A 16,998-nucleotide genomic window follows, 5' to 3' on the forward strand; every position below is an offset into this window, starting at 1 on the left:
CTACCCTTCATTTGATGGGTTCCACAAAGCTCCGTAAGTTACTATCTGAATTTTTAGACTTGATCATGTCACTTCAGTGTCCATGGCTCCCATTGCCTATAGAAAAATGACAAATCCATCCCTCCCAAATTCAGAGTAGCCCTGACTTCCATTTCTGGGTCAGCACCTTGCTTTGTGCCAGGCTGACCGACGCCCAGGATCAGCACTCCCCATGTGACTTTCCTGCCTGCCTCTGCGTTGACTGAAGCAAATCTAACTTCCAGATCCAGGTCAGTCTGTCCCACTTTGCAGAGCCTGCCCTGACATCCTGGACACCACGGAGCAGCCCCAACTCTGATCAGTATTACTTTCTACCACTCAGTTAGCATAGTCAGTGTGACACTTCCCATTTGCTGTCTTGGGGGCCACAACAGACCCAAAGTCCCTGGAAAGTGGGGCCTGTGTACAAGGGCCCTGGCATCTACTGAACCTTGCACTTGAAGAGTAGGTATTCAAGTATTTAGTGGTTGTTGACAAGGCTGCCAATCATTATTTCTGGCAATGCAAATAATATATACATTAAATTATTAGCTTGAGGAATTAGTCTTCTGGGATTAATATCTTCTTGGCAAAATGAGAGTGAACCAAACCTCAGCATCTCTTTCTGGGCTCCCTGATCCATACACAGTATGAAAAGTTTCCATAGGCTAAGCTGCCTCCATCAATGCCCCAGTATTTCCAAACTAGATCATCAAACTGAAAATCCTAGGATTCTTATTTTTGTGACAGCCACCTTAGCCATCTCCAGACCCAAAGGAAACAAGACTCAGGGGCCAATGTCCTTCACAGCAGGGCACAGCCCTGTGCATCCTGGATGTGGGTGATGCCTCCTTTCCTGGGGGCGACCCATGGGACCCTCACTGCCACTTTGCCAATGGGCCAGCTGGCCTTAGCACAGGGCCCAAAGGCTGAACTATAGCAGTGAAGCCAGAACTTAATCATGCTCATTCTGATGATTCCTTCTTGTTCACAGCCAATGGCTGCTCTGCTCTTTTCTGCCCTTTAACCAGGTCCAAAGCTGCAGCAGGCCAGTGTTGCTATTATTGTTGCATCAGCCCAAGCTGTCAGAAGCTCCTGGTCACACTTCCTGACCGGGCTTCTTAAAGGCTAAGAGAGGATGTAAAAGAGTTTCTGAAACCAGGGCAAGTACTTGTGGTGTTTATGGTCACAACAACATATTGTACTCCCAGGCTATCATAAGACCGGACCAGACTGAAGGTCAGCAGTTGCAAAGATGCAACTCGATTAGTAAGTTCAGAATAAAACAGCACCCCAAAAAGAGTAACCCCGGGTGATGAGACTGCTCATGACAGGCGCCCCAGTACCTCTTACAAGGCCTGCTGTCAGCCGTTTGTTTCTAAATTGAGCAGCCGATACAAATCATGCTAGAACCTTCCACCTCAAATCAATCCCTGATAGTGGGAAGGGAAGGGGAGCGGGAGGTGTGCTTAGTATTAATAGTTATAAAAAGGCCACACGAGGGATCCTAGAGGTGATAGTAATGTTCTGCATCTTGACTCTGGTGGTGGATATACAAACCTACACATGTGACCTAAGTGCAGAGAACTAAACACACACAAGCACTGCTACAACTGAAGAGACCAGTGGGCTGTGTTAATGTCAATATCCTGCTGTGACTGTGCACTCTAGTTTCATAAGATGTTACCACTGGAAGACACTGGGCAAAGGGTATGCGGATCTCTCTTCATTGTTTCTTACAATTGTGTGTGAACCTCTATTTCAAAATAAAAAATTTCACTTATAAAAGGCTAATTCCAAAATATATACTTCTGGCCATGATGGGTACAAATATATAGATGTAAAGATGAAAGAAATGTAGTCCCTGAACCCAGACTTCTTCAAAGGGCTATCACCCAAACAGTGGCCTCAACCAGCACGCACTTGACCACACTCCACCCATGCACAACCCGCCCCCACCCCCCAAAGCCCTCAGACTTGTTTACCCACAGGCTCCAGCTACCTTCCCATTTGTCACATGGTGGGATCTTGACCTTGGGAAAACTATGTTCCAAACTAAGTGGCAATTACTGTACCAAAGCTCATTTTTTAACTCAAAGTCAAAACACTTAGTGCTGTGTCTACAGTGAATTCTGCCATGTGGCATGTCCACCCATTCACCTTTTTACACTAAATACATAAATTGCTGGAAAATATGAATATAAATGCTAATGCCCACTTCTCCAAAAGGTTTATTCATCATTTCTTTTCATTAGACCTCGCAAGGAATTTCTCCTAAGGTCGGGAAGAGTAAAAATCCCAGGCATTCTGTTTTAATGTGAAAACCATCCTCATGTCCCTTCTTTATAAAACTGCAACATCAAAACTGACCGAGGGCTGTAAGCTTCACATTTAAATGGTTGTGTTAGTTGACATCAGGCCTCTGGAAGGGGCAAACCGCACTCTGCAGTTCCTTTCAAGTTTTGCAAAGAGAACGGAGAATGCTCTCCTTACTCACCAATGTCATTGCTGCGGTCTGAGAGGTCCTTGTCCAGCATGCCAGGTATCGAGCTGCCCACCAAGTCGATCTTGGCACCGTCACCCCTACATTAAAGACACAAGTCTTTTAATAATTGGGATGTGTCTTCATCATTTTGTCAGCTTTCTTGCATACAATTTAAGGGGTATGCTGCGCCTGGGATGGGTTGCACTGTTTCCGGTGAGGGGGCCAGTGGGAGCTGACAAGCTGTCCAACCACGTGGGACTTGGTGCAAACCAGCCGATACACTGAAAGCCCTCCTCTCCCGCACACATTTTCAAAGATGGCTATTTTAATAACGAGTGTTCAGCAAGGCACCTTCAGCCACAAATCCTCTTGCTGGCCCACAGGGTGCGACGTAGTGCCTGCTCCCTCCCCATGGCCAAATAAGCACCAGTGAACGATAACCAGGAGCTTCCCTTTTAAGGAGCCAGGAATTTAGCCAGTGCTGCTTGTCAAAGGTCGGCTACTTTTAACCTTGAGAAAAAGGGTTTCTGGCCTGGAGCTGAGGCATCAGCCAGGCTGTTGACAGGCACAAGGTGTCAAGTTGAGATCTGGCAGCCTGAAGGCTGGCGCTGGGGTGGGGGCCCGTAAAATGAGACAGCTGTTGGGTGGGTGCCCCCAGGCCCGTCGGGACACGAGAGACTTCCCTCTGTATGTGGGCTAGGAGCAGCCCGTTGGGAGGATGGGGACAGGCCTCCAAGATGATGAGAGGAATAGGCCACTCATGCACGGGCAAAAGATTCCTCCAAGTCCCCCCAAAATGGGCAGTTCTGGGGACCCTTTCAGGGAGATGAGCCACGAACTAGATTATCCAAGGTCTGTGATGGCAAGTGAAACAGGCAGATCTTTGCTCTTAAAGCAAGAGACTTTTGTCACAGCCCCTGTGGTCACTATGTAGCCAAACTACACAAGTAACAGATTCACTCCAGGAGCATTTGTCAAATACCCACAACACTGATGGCTATTGAGTAATGAGAGGTACTTGGTAATCAGAGGGCCAAGCCAGAAGGTACCCACTCTAGGGGGTGTCTCATGGTCTAAATGGGGGAAAGAGACAGACAGAGGGCCCCGAGCACACATGGCATAGGCTGAGTAAGATACAGGGGCATCTCAGTCTTCAGGGAATCAAGAACCGGGTCAGGACAGATACCTGTGGGCAGGCCATAGGCACACAGAGAAGGTGGCCTTATAGTTGGGCCTTGGTGGAAAAGGGAGAAAGGACGTGACAGAGCAAGGGCCCAAGGCATCTGAGAGGGCCCAGAGTATCCAGGGAGTCTCAGGGCTGAAGTCTGAGGTCCCCAGAGAGCAGTGAAAGGAGAAAGGTTGGCAAAGGTCAGATGGTGTTGGGCTGAGTTCCACAGGGTTCAGTGTGTCCTGGAGGCAATTGGGACAGAAGAAGGCTGAAGCTGGCGACCCATGAACCTGGAGGTAAGAGGCAGCCTTCTGGGTTCCTTACTCAAGAAGAGGTGCTGGGGGTGGCATTCAGCGAGACACGCATATCCTTCTGACAGCAGAGAAGGCCCAGGAGAAAGAGGTCAGCTTCCCTCAGCTCCCAGATGAACCAGACTGACTCTCAACCTCAAGCGCCCTTGCCAGAAGATGAGCAGATGTGAGAACTCCAGGGGACCAGGGCTGGGCTAGGTGGCTTGGTCCCCACCAAGAGGAAAGACAACTTGCGGACTGTGTGAGAGCAGCAGGACACTGCCTCGCCTCGACCCCAGGCTGGGGGGCCCTGGGCCGAGCTGCCACGGGTAACCCCCCGTCCCCGGCTCCTGAAGCCCAGGCCCCACAAGCACACTCGTCTGGACAAACGCCGAGCCCACTGGAGTGGCAGGATTGAGGACATTTATTTTCAAACACTTTACTGGCAGGGCTCCTGCATCTGCTAATTTGAATGTGACCTTCTGAATGAAATGCTTTAGAAATGCATTTCTTACTCTTAGTAAGAAAGCACTTTCATTTTTAAAAATTCTTGAGGGTTCTTAATCTTATTAATTGGTAGCTATGGAGCTGGAATGATTTGGGGCTGTCATCTTCCCGATTCACGGACTACACTCAAGTCGTGCTCACAGCCAGCTAACTGTCCTTTGGGAACAGACCAAGGACTAAAACTTAACGAGAACACATGTTCTGTCTGGGGAGAGACGTCACTCAGGCAAGGAAGGTCCAGTTAATTCCACTAGCCTTTTTTTCTTTTGGCCAAAGGGGAAGATGATTGGAGGTGACACTGCAGAGACCATCAGGGAAGAGGTGGGGGTGTTGGAGGTGCAGGTGGGGAGAGGAACTTTGCACATCAGTGAACCACGCGTATCTCAGAACAACTCAGCTGCTTCTGAACACGTGGCTTATTCGTGCATTTTGGGAACTGTGAATCTTGTAGCTACCATTTCCCTCTTTGGTTTGACACATGGAAGCTTCCAGTTCAACGTGAGCCTCTCTCGAGGGGCCCTAGAGCACTCTATGTGCATTGCTGTGCTCATCTGATCTTGGGCTGTATTACTTATCTATCCTTATTTCCACTTTATTGTCACCCTTTTAACTATTTTATTCTTTTATATGCATTTTCAAAAGTTACCTCCAAGACTTTGGGGACCAGAGCAGGGTAAAAAGAAGTAATTTTTCAGAATGGGATATATATTCATAGCATTTGAAACATTCATCTGGGGGTCTATGCTAAAGAGATAGTCTGAAATACCCAAATGGGTTTTTTGGATCAAGATGTTTCTCATAGCATTATCTGTAATATAGAAAAACTGAAAAGAACTGGAATTTTTCATAAATAGGGGAACAGTTGAAAAACTATATTTGATGGACTTTGATATAACCATTAAAATGATATGTATAAACAGTTCATGACAACAGGGACAAATGCTTATGTTACAATGTCAACTAAAAAGCACAAGTTAAAATTGACATACACCTTACTTCACAGGCACCCACATGCCCTTCTGATATATTAGGGAGAGGGATTTTTTTTAAGGCTAGAAGAATATGTATTTACAGTGGCTATTCCTGGCGAGTCTGATGGGTGATTTCTAGCACTAGCCCAGCACCTGGTATATGGCAGGAGCTCAAAGATACTTGTGGAATGAATGAACATTTGCCTTTTTTTCCCTGAAATGGGAATGCATTATGTATTTATAAGAATCACACTTTTCCCCAAAAGACATAAAGTTGTACAACATTCAGTATGATCACACCTATGTAAAAGCGATGGAAAACAAACCGAGTCATACACACGAAAAAGATGGGCAAGAAACAGTTTGAAATGTTAATAGCAGTTGTCTCTGGGATAAGTCTATAGGTGAATTTTTCCTTCCTTTGAAAGTTCACTCTTTTTTTTTTAAAGTTCACATTCAATAAAAGAGATGCGTACAATTTAGGCAGCTTCTGTTTGCTCCCATTTCTCCCCAATAGTACCATCCAGGTAAAAGACAAGACTGCTTGGCCCCTACCTACAAACTCTCCTTTAAGGATCTCCCCAATCCAGGGGCCTCTGTGATCCCCTGTGACCACACCTGAAACTCACCTGGGAACCAGTTGTGGTGGGGGTGGGTGGGTAGTGGAGTTACAAAGCCTACACTGACAGGGCCAGGTTATGAGGAGCGCCCGCCCAAAGAAATAGGAAACAGCACCCATGAGTGACCCCTCCCCAGATTCTAAAGTGCCCACCATATTCTGACAGGAAGGAGACTGGGACACCCCCATCTCTAAATGAGCTCTGATCCCTCATGCCAAGAGCAGACACAGGCTTTCAGCTGAAATTATCTTCTACACAGGGCCAGAAGCAAGCCTATTTTGAAAACACAGTAGGTGTAGTTTAAAAAAGGTTCTTATCCTTCCAAGTAGGGAAGCTGCAGCTGGTGTTTTGACAGTGTTCAGACTGTGGGTGTGGAAGCGTTTTACAATGTCTATTTGTAAATGCCTTTCACTGTATTTATAGATGCTTACAACAAAGCTAATGAATTTCAGTTCTGAAAAATAGCAGAATTTCTGAAATTCTCCAAAGCACATGTTTGAAGCGGCTGACACCCAATGAGGCTGCAGCCCTCCATGGTCCCTGTTCTCCTCCAGTCTACCCAACACATGGGTACCATTTTGGCAAAAAGGAAGTTACTAAATTCAACAAAAGAGGAAAGAGCTCATCCTTTTGTAGTTTACTAGCTCCCATGAGGATTTTTTTTTATGGTGAGTTTTTATGCCCATGGCTGTTAAATAAAAGGAGAAAATAGAAGAAAGTAGGCATATCCCCACATAGCCAATGATGTCAGAATGTGACCCTCACTCAACTCTGATTTTTAAACCAAAATAATGTTATTTTTCTAGTATTTCTTCAGCAGATTTGATTATGGATACTTAAAACACGTGACTTGGGTAGGCAACTAGCAACCAAGAGTCTCCATGCTTTGCTGGCCAGGAACCTGAAATGGCAGGGAATGGGCTGACCAGCCCAAGGACATCCGGCAGGAGTAAGTGGAACCCACAATCGCGGAGAACTGACAGCAGTACCACACTTGACTGACTGCCTACCATGAATCAGGCATGAAGATGAGATCCTTCCATGTAAGATTCAACCACCCCAGCTGTCCCTTGAAGAATCTCCTCTGTGTGGCAGACAGAGAGCTGCACCACCGAGAGCCCCCTTCTGTGAAGTGGGTCACCCCCACTGCTAGGAGAGGTGCAGCCCCTCCAGGGACCACCTCAGCTGCAGGGAGCCTCCTTCGGCCTTTCCAGGGCAGCCCACGCTTCACGGTATAAAAGCCTCAGCCATTTCAGAGGGGGTTTTGGGGGAGAATGGATACATGTATACGTATAGCTGAGTCCCTTTGCTTTTCACCTGAAACTATCACAACATTGTTAGTTGGCTAGACCCTAATACAAAATGCTTCTGGTGTTAAAAAAAATTAATAAAAAAGTCTCAGTCATTTCAGCTGAACATCGGACAAGTCGGAGGGGTCATTTTAGTCCCCAAACTCCATGGACTTGGCCAAAGCTTTGGTAAGGCAGCATCACAAGTTTTCTCCCTCTGCCCAACACGGCTTCCTTCTCTCTCCCGACAGGCACTGACCCCTACATGTATCTTGCGTTCTAAACACTGCCACAGAGGCTGTTTCCCGGAGAAGCCCACCTGGGTGGCACTTCTTTTCATTATATAGAGCAGGAAACTCAGGCTCAGTGAGAGGAAGTCACTTGCTGACAAAAGGTTATAAAACTAGTAGAGTGGTTGCATCTGGATTTGAACCTACTAACTCTGACTCTGGAGCCCAAGCTCTTGACCACTTCTCAGAGCTGCTTCACTCAGCCTGCTGGTCCTGGAGACCGTGCAGCAGGGTGGAGGCCTGGTCGCCTGTGTCACTGCAGCTCACTGCCAGCTGGGGACATTGCCTTTGCTTCCTGAGTTAAAAAGTGCTAATAATAAACAAAAATCACATGCCCGAACCCAGAGGTGCCTCCTCTTCCCCCCTCAGGTCTGAGACGTGAGACGGGGCACATGAACAGTTGAAAATGTGGAAGACGCGCCATGCGCATCCCCTGAGAACATGAGCTCAGCCAGTGGCCTGGCCCAATTTAGCCCAAGTTGGGACAGTTAAGCCAAGACATGTGGCCTGGAAAAGATGCTGAAGTGCACAGGAGGCTGAGGCAAGCAAACAAGTATGATAAATAAATGAATGAACAGCAGCACTAACAGCAGCAGCTAATATTCACCCAAAAGACCCCACAACCCTTCTAGAGGGGAGTGGGGATGAAGGGAAACAGTGAGTCTACTTATTCCTACCAAGCGAAAGACTCCAAGTCCAGATGATGAATCTTTTTGTCAGTCTCACCTCTGGACTCTCAGCAGGATCTATTACTATCATGTAAATGCTTGGGTCTTAACTGTCTAAAAATTGGTTAAAAAAAAAAGCTGGGGAAGAAAGGAAAGAAAAAAGAAGCAGAAAATCCTCATCCCCTGTTCTCAGAAAATCACTGAGGGGCACCCCTTCAATCTTTGATTTTTCCCCCAGCTTTCATCCTGCCTGGGTTGTTGTTCAGTTGCTAAGTCATGTTCGACTCTTTGCGACCCCATGGACTGCAGCATGCCAGGCTTCCCTGTCCTTCACTGTCTCTCGGAGTTTTCTCAAACTCATGTCCACTGAGTCAGTGATGGATCCTGCCTGGGAGTCTAGCCACTTACAGGGATGATAACAGATGGCAGATGGGAAGTTGCTAGAGAAACGACTGCAGATTCTCTCTCTTCTCTCTTGCTCCAACCCCGCAACCTTGTTTTATCAGCCCCTTCTGATGCAAAATCACCCTATCTTATTGCTCACCTCCTTCGTCTTGGTCCAACCATGCACTGAGGATGCAAGGTCAGAGGAAGTGAATGCTCTCCCCTGCTTTCCAGGCTGCCTGCTCATAACATCTCAGACTTAGTCTCTGATTATGAAAACTGGGTAGAGACTATCCAGCTCAAGCCCCCATTTTCTTACGGACAAGGGAGCTGTGCTCTAAGGCCGGGAGCTATGAGCCTGAGATCATGTAGTTAATTGGTGGCCACATTGAAACTAGATAGAAGCTTCCTGACATCCAGCCCTATCTTTACCCACCACCCTTGGGGCAGTAATAATCAAAATGCACATGTTTGATGCTTCTAGAGCTATTTCGCTCACAAAAAAAGCAGTGATAATGGCCCTTCCTGGGCCATTCCTGCCTGGGGAGGTTGAATCTTTCCTTCAGAAAAGGACACAATGGTGGCAGCAGTGAGGCCAGGGGTGCAAGAAGCGGGGACCAGAATTGTTTTCCTGGCAGCGCTCCCCTTGCACCATGTCCCTGTTTGGGTGAGCACAGAGAGGCTCAGCTATTTATAGTTGGTGAAGACACTTTGGAAGATGATGGGACACTGCCTGCTCAATTCTCCTCCACATTTCTGTTCTCTGTGCTGACTCTGCAAGTGTGTGTGGAAACAGGTCTCCGTCTAGAGCCCATCCAGGGCATAATGAGCCCCATAGCCCCTGAGGCCAAAAAAACAATGACACCCACAACCCTCATCTGCAGACCCACAGCCAGGTATCTCAGAGGGGCAAGGGGCTTTTCAGATGTCTGGAGGAGGGGGTTCTCATCATCAAGCAACTCTGAGAAGAGTCTGGGGGTGGGTGTCACCAGGAGGAAGAGTGTTCAAAGAAACAGCCCATGGGAAAAGCATTACATGAACCACATAGTACTGTGCCCATGCAGGGTGCCACTATCTGCTACTGATTCCTTGCCTGCCTCTGGCCATCACTGGCAGGAAAATCAATGTGGCTCAGTCTGGGCTATGGCTAAACCATCACTACTGCTGGATCTCGCTGCAGGGAATAAAATTCATTCTTTGTGAGGGTAGAAAGATGTATAGAGAGAGTTATACATACAAATGAAATGAGGCCAGCAAATACTGCACAGACATTTCTACACGATGACCAGGTGTTTCTCCAGTGTCCTGTGGGATTCTTGTGCTCCATACATCACCCGCCCTCCCTTGGGCCCCAGCCTTCCCTCTGCTTCCACTCCCTGGAGACCACTTGTTGTGCAGTCTTGAGGGTGTCCCTATTTCCCCATTCCCTCAGGGCTACCAAGCCTGATCTGCTTATCACCATATGGCAACCCCTCTCCCAATAAGGTCACCCACTGAGCTCTCTGAGCGAGGAAAAAAGATAGACTGAGGGCCTCACAAGTACCAGCCGAGGAGCTAGGTGCCCTGGGAGTGGTGGTGGAAATGGAGACTCAGGAGGTGGCTACCATGCCCAAAGTCACAGGGTAAAGAAGCAAAGGGGTGGGCTTCTGACCCTGGTGGGCCTGGCTCCAAAGCCCAGTAAGCAATGGATGAGCAGGAAGAAGGTCTGGCCTGGTTACCAGAGTTAACTACCATCCCGAAGAAGGCCTTGTCAAGGGGAGGCACTTGATACATTTCTGAAATGAATAATGACACACACATTCCTCTCTTATCACTGAGTTCATATCTAGCACCCATTTTTCATCTTTCCCACATAGCTGAGTTTCTCACAAGACAAGTCTACATGTGCTCGGTTGCCCATCTGTTATTTCTTCAACTCAACCCGAGTTTGTCTCTCACCCCCAACTATTGTACAGAATCAGCTTGACTGGAGTCACTAAGGGCCAACTAGTGACCAAAGACCATGAGTGCCTTTCAGTCTCCCCGGCTCTCACTTTGGCAGCAGTTTTCATAGTGGGCGTGGCAAACCAGTGGCAGCAGCAGCCCCAGGAACTTGCTAGAAATACAAATTCTCAGGCCTGAACCCAGATCTCCTAAATTAGAAGCTTGAGGAGCAGCAACCTGTGTTTTAACAAGCCTGCAGGTGATGGAGACGCATATTCAAGTGTGAGACCCGCTGGCCAGTAGCCAGTCCACCCTCCCTTCTCCTAGCTTCCATGGCCACACCGCCCACCCGCCCTTTCCCACAGCTCTTCATCCTTCCTCCACCCTATAAGTAACAATTTTCCCCACTGCTGTCTGTACCCTCTCCTCCTCTTCTCTGTAATCTCCTGGAGTGATTATAGCCATTCCATGCCTGTAACTACTGTCTACGAGCCAGTGACACCTACCTCTGTAATTTCTAGACAAGATCTCTCCTGAATTCTCCAAAGACATATCTTGGTCCTGACTTGTAGAGAAGAAGGGAAACATTCAAGCATCATATGCCACATCCCTAGGAATCTCTGAAAAGATGTTTAGAACACTCAAGCAATCCAAACAAAACGGTGGCCTGACCACCTGGGTGCACATTCTACATGCCTGCTTAGGGAACATTTGGGTACACTCTGGCTAGCTTTCTTTCCCTCTTTTTTAAAAAATTAAATGATTGATTAGCTTAGAGCTAATAAGAGCAAAGGTCTTTTTAAAAACGCTTTCTTTTGGTGGGCACGGGGACCACACAAGTCATAGAACCACTAGACCGGCTTACTTTGGGCTAATTTGTATCCTGAGGGGCTTGAAGCAGCCTGGGATGCCTGCATAAATCTAAAGAAAGATTAATTTCTGTGTGGGCAAGTTGGTCTCAAGAGACATCTGCCCTTCCCTAAGCACTTAGTTGATATTTGGCATATAAATGTTTACTTAGTCTTTGCCTCAAGCTAAAATGTCTCAGGACTCAACAGTCACTAATCTCCTAGGGTTTCTCTGATATTCAGGGCTCCCTCTTCATTATGAGGAAAAAATGTACAATTCCACGGTCCCTCACACCTGATCCCTGTTCCAGGAGACTCCACATAGCCTTCAGCCTTTCATGGAAAAGGTATCTGGTGTGTTTAAGACCTAAAGGAATAGACCATTTCCAAGAAGCACAGGTCTGGGAAACCACTAGGCCTCATGCCCACAGCCTGGTGTCCAAGACCCGACTGCCAGTCTTCTCACTGAGATTCCTCCTCTGACACAGGCTTCCACATCTGAAGCCAGGGGACAGTGCCTTCTGTGGTGCTTGAGCCACAGTAACCAACTCCATCCACCTAAAACCTCTTGACTTAATGGCCTGCTACCACTCTGACTACTGAAACTTCCTCATGACTGACTGTCATCAACTCCCAGAATGCACTGATATCCACCTGGGAGGATACTGGCTTTGAGAACATCAGCCTCATCTCACTTCAGCTCTTGCCATCTTCCTGAGCCTGTGACAGCCATGTGGGTAATCCATCCCCCCGGCTCCTTCCCCTGGTCCCTTCAGCACTCACAACCTTCATTCACCCTCAGTCACCCACATCCAGGGCCCTCCCCTCTGTGGATATGTCCATCTTCAGATCCACTCCACCTCTGAAGTTGTGAACACCAATCTCCTCTTTCTGACCAGCATCTCTAGTACCTCTGACCATAAACTTTCCCCACTTCCAGCTCCCACTCCATCCCTGCTCACCTCACTGATTCTTACTTCTTTTGGCTTCACTTCCTTTCCCTCCATCCCAGAGCCCCTATCACTCAAATTCTGTCCCCCCAGCCCCCCAGCCCCTGTGCTGCCCCAGACAACCAGCATAGCTCCCTGGCAATGCAGACTAAAGGTCTTGCTCGCACTTGCCTGTTCTTTGGGAAGAAAATGAAGGGTTATTACAACTTGGGGTGTCCGTGTTTGGGAAGATTAACAAAGCTCTTCTGGTCTATCCAGCCTGCGTCTACCTCTTTCCCTCTGGGGTTTATTTTCTTTTGAAGGCACACACCTGCTCTGCTGCTCAGGTTTCTGGCTCACTGCCTCCCACTGCAAGAGACTACTAGAGCTCAGGACAGTCTGCTTCTTTCCAGCTTTTCCTTGGATTTTCCTTTTTTTTTTTTTCCTTTTGGTCCCTTCTCCCAAGTTCAAGATCTCTTCTCATGGGGGTTTCTGACCCTATCTTTATTAAATCGACACTACACATTATGAGATGTATAACATCACAAGTTCATTTGTGTGTATACAACACACATACAAAAAAGTTTAGGTATACTCTGTCATTTGAAATATCTTGATCAAATATTGAAAAAAGTAAGTAGGCTCTTTTCAGGTGTGAAGATAGATGTAGGCAGAGTGCTCTTTGGATGACTGCCTTAGTTACATGGTGGACTGGATGAGACAAGCAGACACCGTTTTCATGCTGTGAGATAATAACTGACACAGCCCCAAAGCAGAGACTTTCAAACAAAGGAGGCACTTAGGACCCAGGGGGATCTCCTATCATCATTCAATTTGTAAATTAACTCTGTTATTGATTTTTTTTGAAAAAGTCTCTTTTTTCTGTTACATTTCTACCTACATTTACTGTTTAGAAGTAAGTATGTTAATGGCATGCTGCTACTTGCTCAGATGGACTCCAAATCATGCTGGTGTCCTAGTTCCCTTAGATGAGATTCCTGAAGCCTGTGATCTGGTACACAGACATCCCTCAATCCATTTCTGTTAAGTGAAAGCATCTAAAAATGACTCCTTTCTTACTGAACTTATGTCTTCCTTTTTCTAAAAGGTGCTAGTTCCTGTTTAAATAGAAGGAAATTGATCTCTTCTGGAAGCCACATTTGGTGGCGAGCTTTCTGGCAGGTAAGAAGAAGCTAAGCCCAGACACTGCAGCTGGAGTGGCAGGCAACGCTTCATGTCTCATTCTCAGTAAGAACAGCAAATGGTGATTGTGCATCCATGTGTTCACCCATCTGCCCATCCACCCATCCCGTCAGGTAAATCCCAGCAAGGATTTGGGTTTGCACAGCAGACAATACCCCTTCTCTGGAGGACCATCAACACAAAACTACTTGACGTGAACATCCCTGAGTCAACTCATTTGGCAGAGCAAGACAAGTTCATAAACCAGTATGGGTTGGTTGTCTAATATAACTGCTTAGCAAAAAATATGAAGTGTGTGAGATACTGAGAAACAGTAAGCCTTTCTTCAATCTTCTTAAATTTTGTTATGTTGAAATCCATGGCATGCAAGGTGACCTGGAACATCAGACATGAGTGCTACGGAGCTTCTACAGGAGAGCCAAAATGAACAAAATGAAAGCACTGGCACCTCCCCCCCTTTTTCAGAACCAGGGCATTCAACAAGTGTATTAAATGAGCCACTACCATATGCTCAGCCCTGTAAAGCATGTGGAGATGACAAAACACACTCTTGATCCGCTTTAAATCTGGGGAAGGAGTCCGGGGGTGTGAACATCCCAAGTGGCAGAGCAGGGGGCCCTGCACCAGGCTCCACATGGGGTGTCAGGCGTTTCGAGGAGAGAGCAACTGTGAGGGATGAGGGAAGGCTTCCAGAAGAGGGGCATGCTAACTGGGCAGCTGGGGAGCACTAATGGGTGCATGAGAGGCAGACAGGGAAGGACGGAGGCACCATCAAAAACCCAGGAGAATGTAGATCAGAGGTTCTCACAGTGTGGATGTGGGCTGGCAGCACGGCATCACCAGGGAGCTTGTTAGGGATGTCAATTCCCAGACCTCTCCTAGACGAACCACATCTGTGGGGTGGCACCCAGAAATGTGTGTGAATGAGTTCTCCAGGTGACCCTGATGTACACTCAAGTGTGAGAACCACCGAGTGGGAGCAGGCACTGTTCTCCCTCCAACTGGCTGAACAAGGGGCCAGAGCAGGTACCAGGTCCTCCTTGTCCAGCTCTGTCACTTCCTGGGGCTGGCAGGAAGGAAACCTGGGGCTTGCTTCCCGCTCCCTCCTTTCTGCAACCCAGCACCCTGGGGGTTTGGGAGGTCGGGGGCTGCCCATCCACTCTCTCCCAGGCTGCTCAGGCCTCACACACGATGTGAACAACATCTACACTTCCCACCAGCCTCTGTCTAAACCTCTCTCATGCATCTTCCTCAGTGGCTTGTCCTTCTGACCCACAACTAGATGTTGCAAGAGCTAGGAGGGAGGGAAGAGCTAAGCAGAGGCAGCGGGGAAGTGGGGCCTCTGTGAGCCCAGAGGACTGGTAATTATCATTCAGGCCCACTTTCCCTGCAGGTCTAATTGATGGCTCACAAGGCCCACACCTATCTCCTAACAAGACAGTTGAGAGCAACCTTCGAAGGCACAGAAGCTACTGGAATTGCACTTCTCTTCAGATCAGATCATTAGAGAGATTGGCAGGAATATTCTGGAAATCGTTATTGACTTCATTGAAATGCCTCTGGTCCCTAGAAGGCTGCAAGAATTTGGCAGAGCGTGGCTTCTGTTCTCCTTTCACCACCACAAAGTGATGTACGACCTCTGCTGTTCCACCCTCCCTGGGTGTGGAGTGCATATTCTCTTCAGAAGCACTTAACGTTCACATAACCTTTTCCTTCTGAAGTGTGAGCCCTGGGCCAAACACGCTACTGAAGCGGCCCTTGCTCAGGTCACTGTGGCTGTCAAGTGGCCTCATGGTGTGCATGTCAGTCGGCAGAGGAGGACACAACACGTAGGAGCCTGACCAACTCAATAGTGGCCCTGGTTCCATTAGTTTCCCCCCAGGCCATCATAGGGGGCAGTGGTTTCACTGGACCTTGGGGGACACCTGCCAAATGTCATGGGTGAGCCAGCCGCTCCTCCAATGGGCTCACACACCTGAGATAATCATGTGTTACGTGTATTTTACAACGATTGAACCTTTTTTCTAAAATGTAAAGTGAGCTATTTTTGTTCCAGTTTGATACACAATCATAAATATGACAATGGAAGTGAAACTGATTTACAGCCCTAGGGCTACATACTTGGGAATTATATCCTTCCATCCTTTCAGATGTGTTCCATGATCCCCGCAATCTACAGACAGGGAGAGTGAGGGGTGAGGGGCAGTGACCTGCTGAGGCTCCCCCTCTTCCCATGACATGAGCCCGGAAGCCTGCCTGACTCCAGCACAAGGGCACCGAGGCCCCACGAGATTTTCCGCGTGCAAACTTAGCTCACAAGAACAAAAATTTGGTGAGTGACCATGTGTTGACAGGTCCACATAAAGAACTCTAAGCCACCGACTTGCTCCAGTATATCACATCAACACGTAGAATATGCAAGTAACAGTAGAAAGTTCCAGGAATGAACTTGTGGAGAGAATGCAACACTCCCTTGTTCCTTGTGGTAGGCATCTTGGGTCTGGAAGGAACAATGTCCAGCTCTGATCCCATCATATCACTAATAGTCAGCAGCAGAACACATCTGAGTTTTGCCGTGCCTGTCTCAGAACTCATGCCTGAATGAAGCATGCCCCTTGCCTTTGAGGGTCTCACAGTCCACAGACAGACACTAAGACAATCTTTGCTAGACGAGGTCCTGGGGCCCACAATATGGCTGTGTAGGCAAGGGCAGAGGGAGCCTGGGAGTGTGGAGGGAGGTGCCACAGAGCAGGGAGAGGCTCAGGGATGGAGCAGCCAGTGAGAGGACCTCCAGGGGTGAAGGCAGGCAGGCCACCCCTAGCACTTCCGGTCTGAAGGGCAGCTGGCCTTGCTCTAAGGGTGCAGAGGGGAATTCCCACACGTGAGCAGGGCCAAGCTGCCAGGACCTGGATTCTCATCCGTAATCCTGAAACCCAGGCTGCGCCTCCCAGCCTCGCTCCCACTTCCACCCGAGTACAGCAGTCCAGTGTCCTTTGATTGCCCCACCCCACTCCCACCCTCGGCATCAAGAGCAGTGCAGTACCTGGTGTGGGTCAGGGGACCCACGGGCCGCTCTGGCCTCCTCGGGGGTAGCGCGCCTGGTCTGCTGAGAGAATTGGTCTTGGGTGGCCGTGGCTTTTTGGGTGGTATGGCGGGAACAGAAGGCTTCTGTAAATCCAGTTTTGGCTCTCTCTCTGGTCTTTCTTTAAGTCATTGTTTAAGGAAGCATAAGGAAGACAGAGAGAACTCATGTAAGGGACAGTACTGGAGACTGTGTGCTTCTTGCTTTAAAAAAAGAAAACTCACTGATGCTGTATGCCAAGGTGAGGATGGAAGCAAAGAGCATCATCTGTTCTTGGTCAAGTTAGAAAAAGTCTTAGAGAATCACAGGCCACTGCTCGCCTT

At 48.1% G+C, this 16,998-nt stretch overlaps 1 protein-coding gene across 6 annotated transcripts in view; it reads right to left on the reverse strand.

Annotated features, from left to right (window-relative positions):
- The window catches only part of SH3KBP1 (SH3 domain containing kinase binding protein 1), a 329,446-nt gene that overhangs the window by 30,573 nt on the left and 281,875 nt on the right, over window positions 1–16,998 (reverse strand). For all 6 annotated transcript variants that reach the window (XM_043459437.1, XM_043459434.1, XM_043459435.1 and 3 more), the window contains 2 exons: window positions 16,637–16,796; window positions 2,516–2,601 (listed from right to left, as the gene is read on the reverse strand). In XM_043459437.1, the coding sequence (XP_043315372.1) occupies window positions 2,516–2,601; window positions 16,637–16,796 (246 nt within the window). The remainder of the gene's footprint in view (window positions 1–2,515; window positions 2,602–16,636; window positions 16,797–16,998) is intronic.

Source organism: Cervus canadensis, chromosome X (assembly GCF_019320065.1).
Source record: "Cervus canadensis isolate Bull #8, Minnesota chromosome X, ASM1932006v1, whole genome shotgun sequence".
Lineage (NCBI taxonomy): Eukaryota > Metazoa > Chordata > Mammalia > Artiodactyla > Cervidae > Cervus > Cervus canadensis.